The 22628-nt window shown below is 37.4% G+C and overlaps 1 protein-coding gene across 8 annotated transcripts in view; it reads right to left on the bottom strand.

Annotated features, from left to right (window-relative positions):
• Positions 1-483: 483 nt before the first annotated feature.
• Positions 484-22628, bottom strand: part of LOC136839164 (uncharacterized) — a 222989-nt gene continuing 200844 nt past the window's right edge. For 4 of the 8 annotated variants that reach the window (XR_010853229.1, XR_010853232.1, XR_010853231.1 and 1 more), the window contains exons 2-6: positions 4356-4482; positions 3978-4082; positions 3510-3679; positions 2382-3226; positions 484-2346 (exon numbers count right to left, since the gene is read on the bottom strand). Coding sequence is in view for 3 of the 8 variants with exons in the window: in XM_067104842.1 (XP_066960943.1) it covers positions 3140-3226; positions 3510-3679; positions 3978-4082; positions 4356-4482 (489 nt within the window). In the remaining 5 variants the exon portion in view is untranslated. Of the gene's footprint in view, positions 3227-3509; positions 3680-3977; positions 4083-4355; positions 4483-16815; positions 16942-22628 lie in introns of those variants that run through there. The other 4 variants (XM_067104842.1, XM_067104843.1, XM_067104844.1 and 1 more) reach the window with 2 other exon arrangements.

The following is a 22628-nucleotide window of genomic DNA, read 5'->3' as shown; positions in this document are numbered from 1 at the left end:
TGAGTAAATCAATAAGTATAAATAAACAGCAGAGCTGAGACAGCCGCATGATCGGCTCAGTATAGTGTAAGCAAGTTATTGGTGCCTGGAAACTGAATTTCATTCTTTGTCATGGAAAGATCACAAAATAAAAATAAATTCTTGGAGCTTCTTCGTTGGTGCAGTATTTTCTTACCTGACGAGATCTTTTTTTTTTTGCTACAAACACTTTTCAAAAGCGAAAATGTATATTCTGTTTTTTCCATCCGAAATTCTCTCGAATATTCACTTGCCTGAAAAATATAAAAATAAGTGAATATGTTTTACATTCAATTTTGTATTTTGTCCTGGAAGTTATAGAAAGCTTATTCTTTGCTAATGGAAAATCACGAAAAAACGGATCAACAAAGTTTTGTTTGATATTCCTTCAAGGGAATATAGCCTATAGAGTACACTATATTTAATGTAGGTAAGAAATAAGGAACATATATATAAATGCAGATCTTGGAAACTTATTTTATTGAACTGTTTTAAGGCTTTATTTTCTTACAAATGTATAAAAAGAAAAATACTGATGTTAAACATCAACAACAGCTCCAAAATCAAAGAAGATCAATTTTTATTTTCCAGCTTCAACAGTTTTCATTGGGTCATTACAAAGGACAGTGCTAGTAAGACCTCCGCAGAGGTTACAATTTAGAGTTACCAAGTATACTTTTCCTTTATTTTTCTTCATTTCATCGTCCCTACCGTCGTCACAAAACGAGCAGGGAAGAGAAATAACAGAAAAATTAAACAGAAGAGGAAGTAAAAGAAAACAAGTAGTTAGAAAAGTAAATGCCCTTTTTTTGTTCTCATTTATTCAAAGAACTTTTTCGGGGTGGGAGAAGGGGACGGAATCCAAATTGTCACCTTTGGTTTCATTCCATGTTTTATTTTAGTAATGTTTCCCTTCTCCCAAAAATACTGTGTATGGTGTCATTTTTACGAGTATATTTTTGTTTGATAAGTTTTCCTCTTCCTATATTTATGTATTTTTCCAATCAGGAAAGGAAAAATTTCCCTTGGAAATATGAAGTAATTTTTTCTATCTGAGAATAATGAAACCCATTTCGTATAATTGCTAATGTCAGTTAACAAGAAACCTCCATTTTTTTCATTCCCGGAATGTATGCCGCAGAAAATAACCCGCGAGTTCCCTGGAATACAGCATGCAACCTTTGCATGCAATGTAATGTAATGAACGTGATCAGTCTAAAGCAGAAACTTGAAATGCAATGGTTTACCTGAATACACGTCACATAAATCGAACCTCTTCCCCTTTCAGTAGAAATTTTTATAAAAATATTGGACCTTTTACCTTTCATTATTGAGAATTATGTAGCGTATTTTTCCAGAATCTATGATGAAACTTGTGACTTGCAGTTCTTGTTGTGTGCAGTGGTGCACCTGTTTCTGAACAAGGAATAACTACAGTTACTGTTGAATGGAGATGTTGTCAGCAAGGTCTCAAGTTTATTCTTTGCTGCAATCTACAAGAGATGAAGCTGGGGTCATTCTTTTGAAATAGTTCAATTTTTGTGTGGGGATGGGTTGGGTAGCTACGGCATGAGGGGAGGAGAGGGTGGGGGGGTGGGGGGTTGGGGATGAAAAGGCTCGATGATTTGAAGAACGGAGCAAAACATAATATTTGTCTTTTCACTCCAAACCTCTGCATTCTGCAAAGTTGTCGAATAGTCCTTCCGGTCATGTTTGTGCTTCAGAGCTCTCTACAGGAGAAATGATTTGGGATTCGTCGAGAACTTTGAAATGAAAAATAAAGGAAATAAATGAAGTGGCTCCGTTTGGACGTGGGCTTGCTAAAGCCATATTCTCCAGTACAGAAGATCTTTAAAAATCGGCAAATCCGCCTACAACCTAAAACAGGTTTAACATTGCTAAATGACCCAAGTGAACCACAACGGAACACTCAATTGCATCTGTTCATTGCCTACTTACTTGCTATCAGTACACAAAATATTCAAAATAATAAAAAAAGATACGTAATTATCTCTTACTTACATGACACTGTTCACTACATCTACAGACAGATTGGAAATTATATATTATTTTCTTTCATTACTAGAAACTAGCCTCTTTAGAACATGTAACTGGTTTGGTTATCATAGTTACGTGAGAAAAAAATGTTTTGTATGACTTGATGCATGTACGTATGCATATGTGTATTTACATACAAATATAAGTGTACACGTGCCTCGAGTGTGTGCGAAAGCGTACAAAAGTGCATCTTTATATATGGCGTTATATTATATCACCAAATAATGGTATCCTAAATGCCACAGACCAGCCTCTTCAGAACAACACCGACTGATGGCAGAGTGCCTGGCACTCAGAGCACAGACTTAAAAAAAAAAGATAAAACACGAATGGTGACGGAAGCAGGAGAGTTTTTCTCGTTTTGATTAGATCTCAGCAAAACTGGGGAGATGGACCGGAATAATTCCCCGTAGACTTCTGGATCGGTGCGTAAGAGCATTGTGGAAAGCGCTCAGCTCATTGGCGCAACACTGGAGAAATATCGAGTCTACGTTACCATCCTCCTGCTCATATTTTCAACGTATATTTCAGCCTCTTGTTCTTTGTACTATACATCTATTTGATTAAGGCAAAGGCCTCCGTCCTGGAGTCTTCGTCACCTAGAGAGCTCTAACAGAATAGCAGTTTCAATGAGCAAACATCACAGAAGCAATAAAGACCATATGAGTCGGGTGCCCATACAGTCGACACTGATATGTTCAAAGTAACACAGATGCTGAGTTCCAAATGAGCATGTTAAAAAGTTAAAAACAAAAATTACAAAATAAAACCATACTGGCTGTCTTTGCTTTTAAATACTTAATCCTTACTGAATATACACTCAAGATTTAGAAGTCCTTCCGCCTTCGAAGTGGTTTTCTCGGATACCAGAAACCACAAATCTTTTTGAACGAAACGAATTTGATTTCCAGAAACGATCAACTCGAAACGAGAGGTGTGAAGTGGTTCGAAATATTAAAGAACCTGACAATTATTAAGAATTCTTTCGTGTTGAATGGGTAGCATTTCTGAGCGAAAGAACTTCTGCGGATGAGTGCACATCCGAATAATATTACTGTACAAATTAGACGATGGCAATCTTGAACTTGAAGCAAACCAAGGTCTCGTCTGTATTCCGATCAGTTAAGCTCCAGATGACAGGATAATCATTCTGCAACAGAAGAAAAAGCAAGAAGCATGACTAAATGATCTGGAAAGACGTCAAAAGTCACAGTTGTGTGCCATTTAGAATTTCTCAGTATCTTTACTTTCTCACTTTTTGACAGTTTCATATCTTCAGTTCCCTTTTCACGTGTAGACGGAAAAAATCATCAAATCAACAATATTTTTTACATGAACCACATTCATTTACTGACTCACTTAATACTAAAGATAAATAAATAAGTAAATAAATAGAACATTTCAAAGACAAAAAAGAAAGGAAAGGAATTTACCTTTGGCCAAAAATCTTGAATATCGAGAGTATAAGTGAATCTGGTGGGAACGTGAGCTTTGACGGGACACTCAATGCTGGTCCCACAGGCATCTCTGTCCTGCCCTGGAAGGGGGACCTCGAACCACGAGTTCCATCTGACGTGGGAGTCCACATCTGTTGAGTTGAATTCTGGCGAAGAAAGCAAGACTGATTGTGGTTTCGAAAGGGAAATGGGTCAATGAACTTCTTCTCTGAAAGTATTGGAGAAGAAGAAGAAACAGAAGAAATACGTCACCAAGGGAATCTGTAAAGCTCCATTAAACTGGGACAGATGCCCTTACTATGCTTTGACTTTAACGTAAAGAAAGAAGAATGATTTTCTGTAAAACGAGAAAATTCACAGAAATCTGAGAGCTCCGTTAGGAGAGTTCAGAAACAGAAGGAATGGAGAGATTAACAGAATAACCAGTGACATTAATGAACGTACCGGGGATGAAGATGGCCCTCAAGTTGTGTCTATGTCCGATTCGCACTTCACACACGCCTCTTCTGTTGGCGCAGGTCATGAACACAGCTCTGGGCATCTTCTCCTCTGTGAAGATAGAAAGTGAAGATCATCAGTTTTATCGTCATTAAGAAAGGAATAGATGAGACACAAAGGGAAGTTTTGAAGTACTGTTCAGTAGGAGAAGCAGCTTCATACAAATTCAAAATTCAAATTCCGCATCGCCCGCCAAAAAAAAACTAGTGCTTGTGCAAATGAAACACATTGTATGAGCAACAAATGAAATTAAAATAATACAGATAAACCATCCTTTCATTTACATTTCTTTATTGCCCTTGGGCATTTCACTATCAAACTTACCACTGGAGCATCTTCCATACATAATTCTTCTGGGCTGGAAAGAAAATGCTGGAACAACAGCGACCGCTATCACCGCCAAAGTCAGCGCTACCTGCCACGATTTCATCTTGCTTCCCAGGAGTTTGTTCTGGTGGAAATGAAAATAGTTCTAGTTACTCGTGGATGTTTTGCTTACAGCTGCAAAGCGCGAGATATTAAAAGTCTCGGAGAGAACATGGTCAACGTCTCTTGGTATTCATCTGTGGAGTAGATTTATTGAAATGTTAAAGGTTTTCTCCCTGTCGTGACTTGTGACCTCTGCATTCTGTTACATATGCAGTTATTTGATATGGAAACGATACAGCAGTGAAATAGAAGTCGCCATAAAATTCCACCTAGAAAAGACAATTCCCGAGACTTGCAACCAATTACAATGTGCTCGAAAGATAATATTCATTTGTCCGTGGACTCTTGCTGTCCAACATACCACTGCAAACAATTCGACGAAAGCATTTAGAGGGAAAATTATACTCAAGAGGTCGTTATTTCACAAACTCTATCATTCCATCAGCGAGAACTTTTCTTACACTTAGCCCTTCAGTATATATTGAATATACAGGCAGGATCGTTTGCAGATGATCCTAAACTTGCAGGAAGTCGTTCTTTTTTTTTTATAATAAGCCTGATCCAAAGGGTAACTCATACTCATTACCAGTACCAAGTGAAGTAGCCTAAACTGGTCCTTCTAGGCCAGGGATAACGTGGCTGGTATGGAAAAAGCATAATAAAGTAAAAGACCCTAATATAGGGTCTTAGCCTTTTAATATTTGACAGAAAATCTTGGAGTAATCCTCCAAGGCTTACTAAACCAATGCTAGTTCTTTTACATATCAATTGCGATTAAGAACATAACACTTTAAATACATTCGTGGCTACTCTTGGACTGATGAGATAGTATAAACTGCATACGTAGGTGATGAATGGATGAGATAGTATATACACACACACACATATATATATGTGTGTGTGTATGTATGTATATATATGTGTGTGTGTATGTATATATATATTTATATATGTGTATACATAGGCTATATATACTATATATAAATATATGTATACAGTATATATATATATACATATACATATTCACATTAAACTACAAAATGTCATTACCTCAGGAATATGTAATTCCCATCCAAATCAATGGATAGGGAAGAGCATTCAACATATGACTCTATTTGGGGACAAATTATTATCAGGGCACAGTGAATCAATATTAATGGCCTGTTTGTGGCTTAGTAAAAACGTCACACACACACACACACACACACACACACACACATATATATATATTTCTGACTTACATCCGGATCGAACCCAAGTCTTTCAAATGAAAGACCAGAGTGCTGCCAACCAGGCCACACAAGTCATAAAAGAAGTTGGAACCTGAGTACAACTGTACCCAAGGAATTACCTGAGCAGGCTAACTGCTTGCATACCAGCGTGTTTTCCCCAACTTCTCGACTCAGCAATGACCCAACTGACAGAATTTCATTCGAATTATCCTTTCTTTGCCTGCCCAGGTCATTCCTTGGGTACAGTTGTACTCAGGCTCCAACTTCTTTTATGAATTGTGTGGCCTGGTCGGCAGTGCCCCGGTTTTTCATTTGAAAGACCTGGGTTTGATCCTGATGTGAGTCAGAAATTTATTTCTGTTCCACACGTAATTGTGTGTTGGTATTTCTATATACTGTATATATATATATATATATATATATATATATATTTATATGTGTATACATTTATAGAAATATATATATATATATATATAATATATATATTTATATGTATGTGCGTATGTGCATAATAAATGTACATATACATATTACAACAATGAAGAGTCATTCGATGGCATGCAGACAAATTCGTGACTAAGCCCTCGTTTCTAATAGCAGCCGTGAAGAACGTCAGACGGAAAACACGCGATATGAACACTGGAGGAACAAAGTCGAACTCAATCATTTTCTTTTACATCGAAAACGATCAATGAAGAGAGCAACGACCCCGACTGCGTCCCTGCATTGGTAGTGGAAGGTATCGAGGGTCTAAGTTCACGAAATGTTACTGGAGAGATAAATTATACCAAATTTCGTGAGTGGCAGAGAAGCAGAGAAATCTGCATTTAAGTGGATGAGGGCAGACTGGATTTGAATAGAGGGTTACTAATAAAAGAGAGAAGGCCTAAATATGTCTACTTATTTATAAAGCTATGTATAACAAATCACAAGTTTATAAAACTTACCGAAGCTGTAAGTACGAGAGAGAGAGAGAGAGAGAGAGAGAGAGAGAGAGAGAGAGAGAGAGAGAGAGAGAGAGAGAGAGAGAGGGTGACTGAAGAACACGACACATAGAGAAAGACCCACATTCCAGTTTCCACACCTTTGAAGTCCATTGCTGCACATACACAAGTAACACAGCACGAGTATTTCAGTAGGCCTGTTTATGGGAGCTCTTAAAATAAGTGATCCTGAGCACTTACATTAAAAACTGGAAGTTTTGAAAAAATAAAATCTCCCCTGAACACAGAAAAAGCAATAAGTTTCCTTACCCCTCCAACACATTACATGAAAGCAACGGTATCAAAAGAACATCCGGGAAGTTTGTTGAATATATTCCATACCCACAGTCTGTGGCGACAGCCACAAAGAAAATGGTTTATGTTGGCTGCTGACCGATGCCAACCGAGAGACTTCTTCTGAAATGACCTATCCCGCCCTGACGCCTCCCAAAACGCAGATATGATCGTTCCTGCTGCCGAAAATAACCTTTGTGGGCATTTTTTTTTTTTTTTTTACTAACGAAGGAGGCACGCCTACCGCGAGACTATCTACCTTCCATAAAGAATTTAGCACTACATCCTTACTGCTAGACCTTTGAAGGGTCTCTCTTTCTAATCCTGAATTCTAATTTTTAGCGCAGTTTTTGGCAAGTTTTCATCTTGAAAGTTCAGTCAAAGAACAACTGGCACACTGTGGTACAATCTTATTTTCAACTGTGATAATCAAGTAATAGAAAAGACTGAACAAAAGAACGTCGAAGGTTTTACATTATAGAACACAAGACCGCATGGGTTAGGGGCTATTTATAAACCCCATAAAGGAACACAGACACAAAATAAAAGCAGGAAAAATGGAAAGCGAGATAAAGCCATGTAATGTCAGCGCAAAAAAAAAAAAATTATAAGGAAATGTGTATCTTTTATTTACAAGAAACCTAATAAGGTCGTGTGTTGTGTATTATCTGAACTTATCTTAAAAATGTACTGTAGTTTCTTCCACTTTCAGATACAAGTAATTTGCTTCTCACTTAAAACTTTTTAAGCAAACTAATAGGTTTACGGGGGTTTCAATCGCTCTGCTTGGAATTTTTAATTTTTTCTGGCGAGTAGCCTATATGCTAAGGAAGTAGTAAGTTCTGTGACGAGGGAAGCAGGTCTGTAGATAAGACCTGATCATTCGCTGCTGAAGAAGTCAAATGAAACACGAAACTGCCAAGATGCAAATTTCGGTTAATTTTTTCAGTCTTCTGAAAAAAACTATAGTGCCGGCTTTGTCTGTCCGTCCGCACTTTTTTCTGTTCGCACTTTTTCTCTCCGCCCTCAGATCTTAAAAACTACTCAGGCTAGAGGGCTGCAAATTAGTATGTTGATCTTCCACCCTCCACTCATCAAACATACCAAATTGCAGCCCTCTAGCCTCGGTAGTTTTTGTTTTATTGAAGGTTAAAGTTATCCATAATCGTGCTTCTGGCAACGATATAGGATAGGCCACCACCGAGCCGTGGTTAAAGTTTCATGAGCCGCGGCTCATACAGCATTATAGCAAGACCACCGAAAGATAGACCTATTTTCGGTGGCCTTGATTATACGCTGTAGCGAGTATACAGAAAACTTGATTTTGCCGAAGAAACTTCGGCGCATTTTTTACTAGTTTTAATTATTTTCCAGTTTTTCACTTTTGTCTCAGGTGTCAGCTGTGCTGACTACACATCTTCATGTTCAAGGAGTCTCCTTTGCACCAGAAACACACGACTAAAAATCTCAATGACGAAAAAGTGCTCTCCAAGCTCGTACTGCCTAAAACCTAATTCTGAATCCTAATGGACTAAATCCCACGCGAGGATTTTGAACCACGGCAATCCTTCTGCTTTAATTTTGTCCTCATACATAAGCTACTTGTCAACTTTTCAGCCACACCCTTACGAAGTGACTTTAACACAACGGAACATCATGGGTGACGTCATGACACGAAAAGGAGGCATAATGGGGGCAGTTGAGGCAGGGACGCGCACGTGGAGCCCACTTAAGGCAGGTGGGTCCTTGCATGCATGCATGCGTGCATGCACGCCCAGTGACAAATGAATAGCATGGAGACTGCATTTTTCATTACATATTTAGTTGTTCTTTGAAACATTTCAAAATTACGGTTAATAATTCTCTCTCCAACACTACATGAAGTATCTGTGAAGATGAGAATCACACTTTAAATGTAGGAATATACATATACATATATATATGTATATATATATATATACACACATACACACACATATATACATATATATATTGGCTGCTAACCCCTAACACCAAGATTTATTTTTTAATCGCAGTTGCTGCGACAACCTAAGTGATATATATATATATATATATATATATATATATATATATATATATATATACATATATATATATAGATAGATAGATATAGATATATACAGTATGATATATACATATATATATATATATATATATATATATATATATATGTATATATATAAATTTATATATATAAAATCATAAGGCCACCATTACATGAATGCGCAAGCAACTGGTCACATAAAAAGATTTCATTGCCCTTTAGGATTCAACAGAAAGCAAGCTATTTTTGGGAACAAATGCTTATATTGTGTCAGTAACGGTGTGATATTCATACGAATTAACTGCGTGGGAATTCTATTGCGAGGAATTTTATTTTATTTATTGAAATGGTCTACCTTTGTTCCGCAAAACAAACATCATCTATCGATGTATCTATAAATTTCTGGGTACTAATTGCAGTTATATGAACACGTAAACTTATAGTTAAACATACGCTTATACATATAAATATGAAATATAAATTATATACATATTTATAAATATACATACATATGTATATGTGTGCGTGTGTGCGGAGAGAGAGAGAGAGAGAGAGAGAGAGAGAGAGAGAGAGAGAGAGAGAGAGAGAGAGAGAGAGAGAGAGAGAGAGCCTTGCAAATCAGTTAACGCCAGTCGCGACAGATTCCGCAAGAAGCAACAATTTCTGGCAGCTTACTGCGGCCTGATTCTCTTCTCCTTATCATCTCTTCTGTTTGCAGCGGCAGCTTTTAGTTCATTAGAGACGAGACGTTTGTCAGATAAAATGCTTCTACTGCACCACTAACGCTCCTGCCACCCCACCCCCCTCTCCCTACGCTTCACATCCCCCCAACTCTCTGTTGTTGCATGCAATGCAGTCGAATGGCGCCGTTTCCAGAAGTGCTATTGTTGCTCACGTACCCAATGGCTCAGGATTTTCCCATTACTTTTCCCGCCAAGTCTTTCTGGAATAATATTTCTTTGCTAAACAGATGATGATATGATGCTCTCAGTGACTTGCATTATTTTCTAAATCCGATACCATAATCCCACCAATACTGCCGATTAAGAGTTAAGAGCAAAGACACGCAATATCGATTCATGGCATGATTGGTAACATTCCCTGACGCTGACGGAACATTATTCAGACGCGAGACGCTTCTCTCGATCGTCCGAAGAATGATGACTTTGGCTTAGGCAGAACAGCAGCATCATCGTCGTCATTAACGTATTTACGGATGATTTTCCACTTGTCCTACTTCTTCCGTTCCTATCACTTTTATGCGTCACTTCACCTAGTTCCTTTTCATCACTTGTTCAAACCATCTCGGTCTTTGAGGTCTCAGACACTGGAAGAATAAAGAGAGTAGAGGTATCGTGACAAAATTCAGCCAAAATAACACAGGGTCATGATGAGCAAATCGTAAAATTTAAGGATTGAAAAAGAAAGTTTATAGCAACCACAACAATACAGCATAGTGAATCTTATGAAAACAAACGTAGTACTGATAAATGTAGATAAAGGGCTTAAGTCATCACAAAATAAGAACAAGAACGAAAACAGACAATGCGAGAATAATCAGATTCATTTGAATTACATTAACTGTGAAAAAGCAGAAACACCAAAACACCAGGCAAGTATAGAAAGCTCACCTCCGCCTCTGTCAAACCCTTATGAGCTCATATTTTTTTCAAAGAGCTATGAGGTGACAACCTCCATCCAGGCTTACTTTATAAAAGTAATTATTACATTTAGTTACCAAAATCTAAGATAATTTTGTGTGATCCTACTAGCAAACATAACAAAGCGAAGGGTAAGTTTTTCAGTTCGGAGAACGGAATTCACCTGAACTGAGGAAAGCGTGGAATATAATTTTGTTACAGGTAATATAAAAGTCGGACGGCCTTAGGATGTCGTATGAAATTCAAACGTTATGAGATTAACATAAGGAATTTCAATGTTGAAGCTAAAATCAAATCAGATGTATCAGAGGTAACATGGAATTAAAGTGCCTTGAGAAGAGCATGCAATTTACTTAATTTGAAGTTAACATGCAATTTACAAAGGGGAGGAGACTAGATTTTATATGGGCTGATGAGAACATGGACAATGAAATGGTTAGAAGATAACAGAAAACAATTTACTTGCTGAAAAACTTAAATCCCTCATGATACACAATCAAAATCATCATTATCATTAAATAATTTCAAAATCTACCCAGAAAAGGCAGTGGTGAAAGCAAAAGATACAAACGAAATTGGCTTGGGTTTTCAAAGTCAACAAAAGATTTCAGGTCGGAATGAGAACGCTTTGTGCAGTGTAATTGAATCCAGCTGTTTGGCTTCAGATTTCTTTTCTCCTCGCATCAAATACGATTACATTCGGGATGGTTTAACTTCTGATCCAAACAAAAAGCCCAAAATATTCAGATGAATCCTTTACGGCTTTTTTTTATATTTAGCATACAAAGAGGGAAGGAGGGCATGATTTCCATGACCGAATATCTTGGAAAACACTACTTTTTGCTAATTAAGATTGTACTTATTTTTCTTTATCAAGCCAGATATCCATGGTACGTGTTACAACATCGAATTAGATTGCGGACTAAATATGAAAATAAAAATATTAGTTTAACCCACTAACGATTTGGTCAATACACACATACATTCCAAGCTTATTTAACCAATGAATCTGTCGCTTTTAGATCTTCTACATCCAAACCTGGCAATTCCACAGGCTGGGCATGTTAATATTGACGCCGAAAAATGTCTTGGAAGAATAAAAAATAGAATACGAATAAGGGAGAGAGAGAGAGAGAGAGAGAGAGAGAGAGAGAGAGAGAGAGATTATTTCAAGATCTTATTTTTCTCAAGCCCGATCACATACGTAGACACTGAAGGATAAGCAAAAGCGAAATGTGAAAGAATGATACAAGGAGAAAACGCGACGGAAATCAATCTTGTCTTTCCTCCTACGTGGCGACATTTAGATTTGCTCGCTGACGCACTTCTTAATGACGACAAAGGCTATTCAGAGAGAATTTTGGGCTATCGAGCAGTCAACTTTAAGGCTCTGCTGATACAACGGCTTCGCTATGTTTGGGAAAGCAGAATTTTTTAGTGTAAGTCTGCGATACAAAGAAAAAAAGTCGATTCTGAGAATCAGCTTCAGCCGGCTCGTAATGGCGGAGTAAACTTAGGTTATTGATTTGGAGCCATGTTCCTGATGATTGGTTTTAATGGGTTTATTCCTCATCATTATCAGGTTCAGCCCATTAGCCTTCAGCCCCAAAAGAGGGTGGCTCTATCGAGGATGAATCCGTGTGCATAATAAAACTTGCTCTTCACTAGCAGCTTAAAATACCTACACCAAGGCTCATCAACAGCGAGTCGATATCTATGTCTATATATATATATATATATATATATATATATATATATATATATATATATATATATATACACACACACACACACACACACACACACACATATATATATATATATATATATATATATATATATATATATATATATATATATATATATATATATATATATTACTAAAAGGACCTCATTCAAACTGGATGGTATCTAATGGAGTATTTATTCAGAAAAAGTTACAAGCTTTCTTGGACAAACAGTCCACATTATCAAGTATGCGTACAGTACGCATACTTGATAATGTGGACTGTTTGTCCAAGAAAGCTTGTAACTTTTTCTGAATAAATACTCCATTAGATACCATCCAGTTTGAATGAGGTCCTTCGGTAATTCTACTATTGTACAGAACAATTTTGTATGTGATAAAGTTTATGTTTATATATATATATATATATATATATATATATATATATATATATATATATATATATATATATATATATAATATACATAAAACCAGTCTAACCAGCTTGGGGTACCAGCTTCCCCTGTAGTCAAGCGAAAGGACATGGCACTGGCAACCTGATCCCTAAAAGACTTCCGTAGAAACCGGAAGGAAAGCTCTACCCTTCTGGCATAATTCCACCCCTACCCCCAACCCCTAATCTCCGAGGGGAAAGAGGCATTCGGTGGAAAAATATAAGAGTATCGTTTGAGGGCCACTGAATACAGATGAACTAAATCATGTTCATTTCTTCGTCCAAAGGACTGCAATGCAGTAGCATTTAGAGAATGACAAAACACGAGGTATTGGAAAGTAGTTGCCTTGAAAAGAGGCTTTACCTTCTATTTTTTAGCCTGGAAGTAAGAATACTGTTAGTCATACTGAGGCCTCAGTTCTTTCATGACAGCCAGAAATCCCATAGAATCTACTTTGAAAAGAGAATGAATAAAACTTCAAAGAAATTGTAACAATGCTGGACGACCCAGTGAAAGGCTCGGAATGCACAATTCCAAGGCATGTTAACACTAAATAGTTTCCATAGATACTAAATGCCGGAAATTCCAAATTGCATATAAAGAACTACACTTCTCAGTGGTAGTCCACTGCAGTGAAAAATGAGCGCCCAGGCAATATGACAAAGGGTTTCAAGATAGAGTGAAGAATAAGACAGACATGCAGGCAACAGTGAAGTCCTTGAGCCGAGGCATAATATTAGGCCATGAGGGTCAAGATGACACGTACGGGCATCATGGAGGGAGGACACATCTTAATAAAACTCTACCGAAGACCAAGGGCCGCTGGTGCCCTCCTAGTGGCGAAAAGGACTTTCTTACCACCAAATACGTTTGTCACCCGGATGAACTCGTATGGATTTAGGATAGGAAGTATAAATAAATAATGGAAAGCGAAGAGTTACTTTAACCTTTACAGTAGCAAAGATGAAAGTAGAGAAGCAAAGGCTGAAGAACTAATTGCTATGAAATATCAGGGAACTGACACGTGTAGAGAAATATGATCCCCTTTTCTTTTCTCTCTCTCTCCCCCCGTCACTCACGCAATCACATTTGAGCACGTGGGCGTGTAGGAATTTGTTCTGAAATATTTACCATCAAGTTCTGGGTCTATTTATTTCTGTTCTGACATTCTTAAACGTAACCTGTTTTAAAATATTATCTAACAACATTATACAGCCACCGCTGAGTCCCTGGTCTAGGTAAGGCAGGACCTGCAGGTACTTGGGTAAATCTTATTATAACTTAATTCACTGAAGTTCTGTTGACAAAATTTACACTGCTGGAAATCAAAATAATGCAGCTTCAGAATCTAATAGATTTATCTAGTTATTATTTCCTATAGGACCGTTATCTGTGTGCTATCCATTCAAAATTAATCCCAGAAATATTCAACCATTGTTTACATCAGCCACGAAAGTCCCAGCATTGAAAGTAAATGAAACTGGTGGTTCTACTTATTTTGACTCTCCGGTACGTACGTAAAGCGGCTGAAGTTTTAGATATATGGGAAAAGTTTTTAAAATTGATTTTAACACTCAAAGGAAGTACGTGACTTAATGATTGTTAGTTTTTACTTGAGTCACCCTGTTAAAGAAAACGACGGATTGGGGAAATGAATATACGTTTTGTTATTCATGTTCACTGACGTGTTATTCCTGAATCAGATACGACAATCAGTGCCGTTTATCGCGAATTGACGAAAGCTGATCTTTCGGATGGAATCATGTTTACTCTACGGTACAAACAAGATTCCAGTGGAAGGGTTAAGTACTGAAGGCTAAAACAAACAAGGAGACAATGAAAATACGCTACGTGATATTCAGACTTGAGATCGATAGAGAGGAAGAGAGATATTTCTTAGTCATTCATCTTAGTGAGTCATACTCATTTCATATGAAATCCTCGCGTCGGAATAGCCAAGGTCATCAGTGCCCAACATCGTCAAGAGAAAAGACTGGAAACTTGAACACAAATTTTCGGAAGCGAAACAAAGCAATTAACTTGCAAAAAGGTCTGATTTTAGATGAAAAAAAAAAAAAATTACAGAGCTATAAAAAATAAAGTGGTTAAACAATGAAAATGTGGAACACATACATACATATATATACACACATATATATATTATAAATATATATATAGGAATGAAGATATTTTCATTAACAACAGACGGTTCAAGGATAAAAAAACTACACAATGGTCAATGACACGATCATACTGTACAGAAAACTTACACAACTTTAGTCTTTTCGTCCTCCTTCATATATCTTGTATGCACTCTCGTGCTTTCTGGATACTGAGGTCCTTTCTTTCAAATACTTCTTTCACACCATCTGCCCAACCCTTTCTTGGTCTCTTTCATCGCCTTCCTCATATCACTTTTGAATTATAAATTCTTCTCATCAACTTATCGTCGCCTGTTATTTCCACATGACAAAGCCATCTCAAAACGGCCTGATACATCCTATCATAAATGTTAGCATTTTTACCAGCTTTACTCATCTCCACACTTCTAACTCATTTAATCATTCTTACACCACATATACTGCTCAAACACTTCACCTCAACAGCTTCCATTTTTTTTTTTTGCCTTCAGTATCCACACAGAACTTCCATAAAGGAGAACTAGCTCAGCAATCTTCCTCCATGCCCACTTTGACTTCTATAGACAATTCAAGCACCTTTGTAATTTTTTTTACATGTACCCAGCTACCTTTCTTGTTTCACCTATTCTGTGACTCACCTTCTCTTTTATCATAACATCATCTATTTATTTCCCCCAGTACCTATACGAATCAGTAGCTTCCATTCTTCCAAAATCCCTATAAATATTTACTGTTCCATCTTCCTAGTTTCTATTTACCCTCATAACATGCATACGAGTACATATACTGTACATATGTACATTTGTGTGCATATACACAGACATATGTACACACATTATATATATATATATATATATATATATATATATATATATATATATATATATATATATATATATGCCTAAGTAAAAAAAAAAACGCTAGGGACGCTGCTAATAGTCATGACACCAGGCAGCAGACTGCAAGCATTCTAATCAAGTGTTCACAGAATGATGAAGCAGATATGGAAATGGCCGGTCTCCCAGTCTGTCTGTTTGTCTGATCCACATTTACAGCAATAAATCTACAGGATAAATGTTAAATCATAATAGATATCTCAGCTATGAAGAAGAATTACGTTTGTTTATGAAGACTGTCGTCCAGTGAGCAAAAAACTAATAGTCAGTGACTCACGTTGACTCATGGTATACTCATTATCTTCTTCTGTCTCTTGTTACTCGGCAGTTGAGTATCTCGAACACTCTCGCTGCCTCTCTGTACTCTTGTTATAACGACAGACTTACCCACCAGTACGACAGAAGACTTTTCCATACTTTCAACCGACGTTTGCTGATGACGTCACGGTGCAGTTTGTGTGACATAACTTAGGTTTTATTTCGATATTTTGAAAATGACTTTAAACAAATACAGTGACAAGGAAAACGTCTTCATAAGCGTTACTTTACAAGAACACAGAGAAAGAAAAAAAAATTGGATACTACAAGGGTCTTGCCCACCACACATGTGTTGTGACGTCATCAACAGCTGGTTTGTTGAATGGAAATACCGAAGAAATCAATCACTTTGCGACTGAATTGACTTCATCTTGGTTATCACGTTCCATGGCAAAATAAATAAATTAATAGATAAATAAAATAATGAGCCCTTGCACAGGAAATTCCATTGGAGTTTCGAGCTAAAGCCATATCACAACTAAAATACCACATCCGCTCACGTATTTTCTTAATGGGAAAAGAAAACTTAATAGCTTCACGTTCCTCTTTCACAAGAAATCCGAACGGAAAAACATAATGCCAACCTTTCTGTTTCTTTTCTACGGACGAATTTGAATGCCAGACGAGCTAAACAACCCCGTCCGTTTACAACGATCCGAACTTACAAACTGAGTCAGTCAACAAATAGAGTCAACGGTATCAGAGTGAGCGTGAACTAGAGACGGACCGGGGTGGGGGTGGGGGCTGCTTCTAGCAGGGTGCTCGGATCTCGGGGCCCACAGTGATGCCTGGGAGGCGGGGGGAAGGAGCATTGTTTGTGTGTGCGTGTGAAGGAGCAAGTTTAGATTGATGGAAGACGGAGGATTCTCTCTCTCTCTCTCTCTCTCTCTCTCTCTTAGTTTTCTATCTTTATCCTAACATATGCAATACACAATGTCCTTGGCTATACCACAACACACGCCCCGCCTTCCGCGCTTAATCGCTTTTCAACCGTCCTTGCTAAACTAGTACAAATATTCAAGAGAAAAATAAGTTACGGTGCCACAGGTCATTTCAGCGACCCAAATACAGGGCGCAATTGTAATCCGATCTGTCGCTTTGTATCCAGTTCCAAAATTAGTACTGGCATCAGTAGTTTCAGTAGCTACTACAATCTTAATCTCCGTGGCCTCGCCGGAGCCACAACATAGGGCCTCATCGAGATAATCCTTCACCATGGGAAGGGATGGAACGAAGAGTACTCTCTCTCTCTCTCTCTCTCTCTCTCTCTCTCTCTCTCATATCGGCGTTTTTTGCTAGCTTCATACTCAAGAAAAATCGCGTGAAATAATATTTACTGTTGTAAAGTAGTCATTCTTTTTCCTTGGTAATCTCTTTCTACCACTACCGGTACTATTGCTACTACTACTAACATTACTATCGCTACTGCTGCTATCAAACCACCTTCCATGAAAATTGACGTAAGAATTGGAGATTTTCCATCACCACAGTTAAAAGAACAATTGTCTGGGGGCTGGCAGTTTATGGATAATAAAATCATAATCAGAGGATCCTGGCTTTCGTTTTGTGGGGTGAGTTGGCGTTACAGCCAAGAAGAATGTGGTAATAAATGGAAGAGGCTGTCAACGTGGAAAAAAAATTAATTAATTAATGAATAGCAGTAAAAATTGGTAGAACAACAAACCGGTAGGCAGGCTGACATTGTAAATGTACATAAGGAATTGGAAAATGTTTCAAAACTCCTTGTGTGTCTGTCCGTTTGTTTATTATAACCAACACATACATTCACACTTCACCGTTGAGTCAGGTATTGATTAATATAAAACACACACACACACACTTTCACGTAGACTCAGGCATATATTGATAAAATCAACAATATCTCTGGACGCGACAAAAGAACAGCCTGCTCTCGACGCAAAGGTCTTCTCGTTCTGAAAACAAAAACAATAACAAAACAGCAGCAATACCAGGAATCTTATATTGATCTGCACTGATATCAAGCTGTTTCCTCTGTCAAAGTCAGAATAATGCCGAAATCATATCAGTCTGGTTTGAGCATAGAGCCTCTCCCCCCCAAAAAAAATGTAAATAAATAAATCCAGAGTAAAAAAAGATTTAGAGGTTTTCTCGTTATAAATTAGAAGGGTAAGCATAAAGGAGGAAAAGAGTAAAGATCTTTCCCAATATGAATGAACGTGTTTAGAAGAGCTACCACAAGAGCCAAAGAAAATGAATTTTGACCAAATTACGTGTTTAGAACCTTCTGGCAGCCGAAATAACCACATGAAGAAATAAAACAAAAAGGAAATATTGCTTCGTATCCGAAGAAGAAAAGGAAAAATAATACCAAACATCGTCATGAACGTTAAACAAAAAAATCTACAAAAACTTACCAATATCTTGGTGGTCAATCATTACTGCATTTTCAATATTTTTTTCTTTAACTTTTTCGTCAATTTTGTAAATACCACAAGTGAACTTCAGCGGATCTGGATCAATTTGCGGGGTCTTACATTTTGCACAGATAAATTTATACAATTTATATCAATATGTGATCAAAAATAAGCTTTCTTAAAGTCTGAACAAAAATCACAACCAAGGAAGAACATCCATGTGACCAACATCTGTTAAAGAAAAAAAAATCTTAAACTCCAAAACAAGAATAAGGAATCTCATTAAAACAACAATAAAAGTTATCAGTTTTACTGTAGAGCCACTGGCTATCAAACAGGAAAAACAAAGCTTAAAAAAAGGCAAGCGACCGAAAGCTCCAAACAAAACCAAACAATAACAACTAGATTATCAGATTCCCCTCTGAAGAAAACAAAGGAATAAATAAGCATAGGAACTGTAGCTTTAAGTAATCGAATCTCATTAGCAACAGTAACCGGTTTAATTTTAGTCATTATGGTCACAGCGTAGTTTGTGTCTGCGCTCACTCAATTCCCCCAGCAACAGAGAGAGAGAGTAGTCAGTCTCCTCAGACGGCGGAGAATTTCGTTAGGGCAATTACGAAGTTATGCACACCAGGTTATTCATCTCATTAGGTAAGATGAGAGAGAGAGAGAGAGAGAGAGAGAGAGAGAGAGAGAGAAATAATAAATATATTTATTTATAAAGGCAAAGCCATGTGCAAGTTAATAAAACTTACTTGAGGTGTAACTGAGAGAGAGAGAGAGAGAGAGAGAGAGAGAGAGAGATTAACGCAGCATTTGATTTTACTTGCTTGTTTTGTTATAATGCTAGTCATACTTTCGTATCGTCTCTCTTTGCTCATTAAATAATCTCTGCTCTCTCTCTCTCTCTCTCTCTCTCTCTCTCAGTCCATTAACTTTTTTAATTGAATTTTTGCACTAAGGAAGGAAGTACTGCAGAGCTCAACGACAAACCTGCAAATAATGTCAACAAACGCACCTGAATAGAGAGACGGAGTGACTGATTGGACATTTAACTTTGACAGACGAACACAACTCATCTAATTAATTAAGAGGGATATGTCCTTTCGGTGTCGTCAGGGGCAATGCTCTCCTTTCCCTTTGTCTGGCTGGAAGTTTGATTGATGGGTTTGACATCATCAGCTGACGTCACAATGGCTAGGGTCATCGATGGAATATTGTGAAGGTGTATGAATGCTCTCTGAAACATTCACGAGTTGATAAATTACAAGGGTGCTTGTGCTGCTTATTTATTACTACGGTTGTATTTACCTGATGCAAAGTCCAAATGGGAAAAGCAAAAATTATAAAAAAATTAATTTAAGATTAAATTTAATGGGGTAGATAATATAAATCTCAATTCGGCTCTCATTTTGCCCGAGTTGGTCGAGTTCTTTTTCTCTTTATCTCTGTGGGACTTTGGTTTAATTTACTGATTGGCCGCGTTTCTTGTTGCCCATCAACGCAGAATTGATTTCCGTCATGAAGATATTCCCGGAGATGATTTTACCTTCAGACAATGGTTTTATAATTCGGGGAAGCAACAGATTAAAAATGTATTTGTCTATTATTTCATCAAATGAAGTTGATTCTCTAAATATTTACCTTAGGTTTAGAGGATCGGGATGCGAAATAACATGAAGAAAAGCAGAAGTTACGTAAAGTTGAAAGTCAAAGTTTTATTTATTTATTCATCGTTTCTTTTTCCTAAATTTAGTTTCTCACTATGACGCACTTCTTATACATTTTACAATGTTTCCTTTTTCTGGCCTGTCTTTTTTTGTTCTTAGTTTTTGACCGTTAAGAAATCACCTTTTTTACTTCTCAGTCACTGGCAATAACATACGTCATTAACCGTTACTGCCAATCACTGACTGTAATCTTCATTCTAGACTGTTACCTACTAGTCACTGAGGTACCGGCGTCATAAACTATTACCTACCAATCAGTAACTGGGGCATCCTACAACCGGCATTTTTTCACACGGAGGACTTCCTTCCCTCCGTGTCCCATACATCCTCATTATCCCCGGGTCATTCATTCAGTCCATTTCCTGCCAGGGCCACGCCCGCTACATCCTCCCTTCGTTGCAGCTCGGGGCGCATAAGGGCCTCGCCTTTTGTGCTCCCTTCGTCGTTTTGTTTTTTGATAAAAGATGAATTATTGATTGGAAGTAATCTGGGATCACAATTACCAGGTACATGATTAGTGACGAAAGAATTTCAAGAAGAAGAAGAAGAAAGAAGAAGAAGAAGAAGAAGAAGATGATGATGATAAAGAAGGAATAAAGGGAATGGGAGACACTATTAGTTATTTCTTTATGTAAATATATATATGAGTCCTGGGGTCGAATCTCGAAAAATTCTGAACGCTTTATGCACATATTGTTCTCTCTCTCTTTCTCTCAACTCATTACCGAGGAACCCGTGTTTGATCCCCTGGATGTGCGAGTAAGAGAACGTCATGGGCACATTTCCTTAAAAATCCAGTGAAACCCAGTCCAACTGGTTAATGAAGTAGGTACTTGGTTCTTAGCTGACTGTTGTTAGTAGCAGACGGGGCAGAGAAAAATAAGGAAAACACTTGAATAAAAAGAACCGAGTGATCAGTTCTACGTTCAAGTGATTACTATCATATAAATTAAATTTCTGCCCCTGGGTGAGAGGCAAAAATGAAATTTTCCAAGATATTAATTCTCTCTCTCTCTTGATTTAATTCAATAAGAACTAAATATGCAACAATGCCTTTTTATTTTTCTCTTTCTCTCTCCCTACTGACATGATTTGCGTCACGACCGCTTTGTTACGAAAACAAAACAAAACTTCATATGCAGATCATGAGTTGAGTGCAACTGGAAATTATGCTGCAATGCATTTATCGTAACCGCAAAACCCGCCCGCATCCCCCGCTCTCTCTCTCTCTTACCACACAAAGCTGGTCTCTGTTGTGTTTTATGCTATCGAATTATGAGGTAATTCATGTTTTAAAATTTAAAATTTGTATATAGCGTTGCTTTTTTCTGTCTATTGCTATCACAAAGGTCACACTAAACGATTTTTTTCTTACGGAATATCCTAACAGTAACAGCTTTTTAATGCATTCAAAATATTTAAAGGGAGTGTTTCAGATAGATAACAAGAGCGCGCGCGCGCACACACACACATATACATACATACATACAAATATATATATAGGCCCATATATATAAATATATATATATATATATATATATATATACATATATATATATATACATATACATACATACATATATATGTATGTACCGGTATGTATATATATACAAATTCAGGTCAGCGTATTGTCTAACAATTGCAACCTTGTCACTACTGTGCAAGAAACTACCCATCGTGTGGGATACTGACATGGTGTACCCAAAAGCAGAGGATCGCCGTGTGAAGGGTTGTGAACCCCATGATAGGGGGAAATACCCCCCAAACGACAGACGAGTCTCTTCTCCTGAAGCCACTGGCAAGTATGCTTTCACTCTTATGAGATACAGGCAAAGAAAAATAACTGCTGCCCCGCTGATTCGCATAGTGTGAAAGTCACTAGATATCCTGGCATGGGATTTGCAGCACCATACCCACTGATATTGTTGCTAAAATGCTGAGAAAAAAATACTAACCACTGGTGTTGTGAGCATACAAGAATAAGGCGTATAAGAGCAAAAAAAAAAAAAAAAAAAAAAGTTGAGATAAGAATAAAGTATGACAGTTGACTTGTTTAAGGACAGAAGCGGGATACTTTGGTATTTAGTGAGACATAAGTGGAAGGTCAGTGTGTGTGTGTGTGTGCGGGAATGGGAAGACAAAAGAGTGTGCCAAATCCTTTCTTTTCCTTTTTTTTGTTTCACTCTGGTCTGGACTGCTAAATAGTATTAGGTTTCGGTCATTTAGCCACTACTCCTGAAAATAAAAATCACCATCACATTTTCACCT

This window comes from Macrobrachium rosenbergii, chromosome 6, assembly GCF_040412425.1.
Source record: "Macrobrachium rosenbergii isolate ZJJX-2024 chromosome 6, ASM4041242v1, whole genome shotgun sequence".
NCBI classification, from domain to species: Eukaryota; Metazoa; Arthropoda; class Malacostraca; order Decapoda; family Palaemonidae; genus Macrobrachium; species Macrobrachium rosenbergii.
Note: the sequence above shows the minus strand (reverse complement) of the source record. Positions and strands in the feature narration are given on the sequence as shown.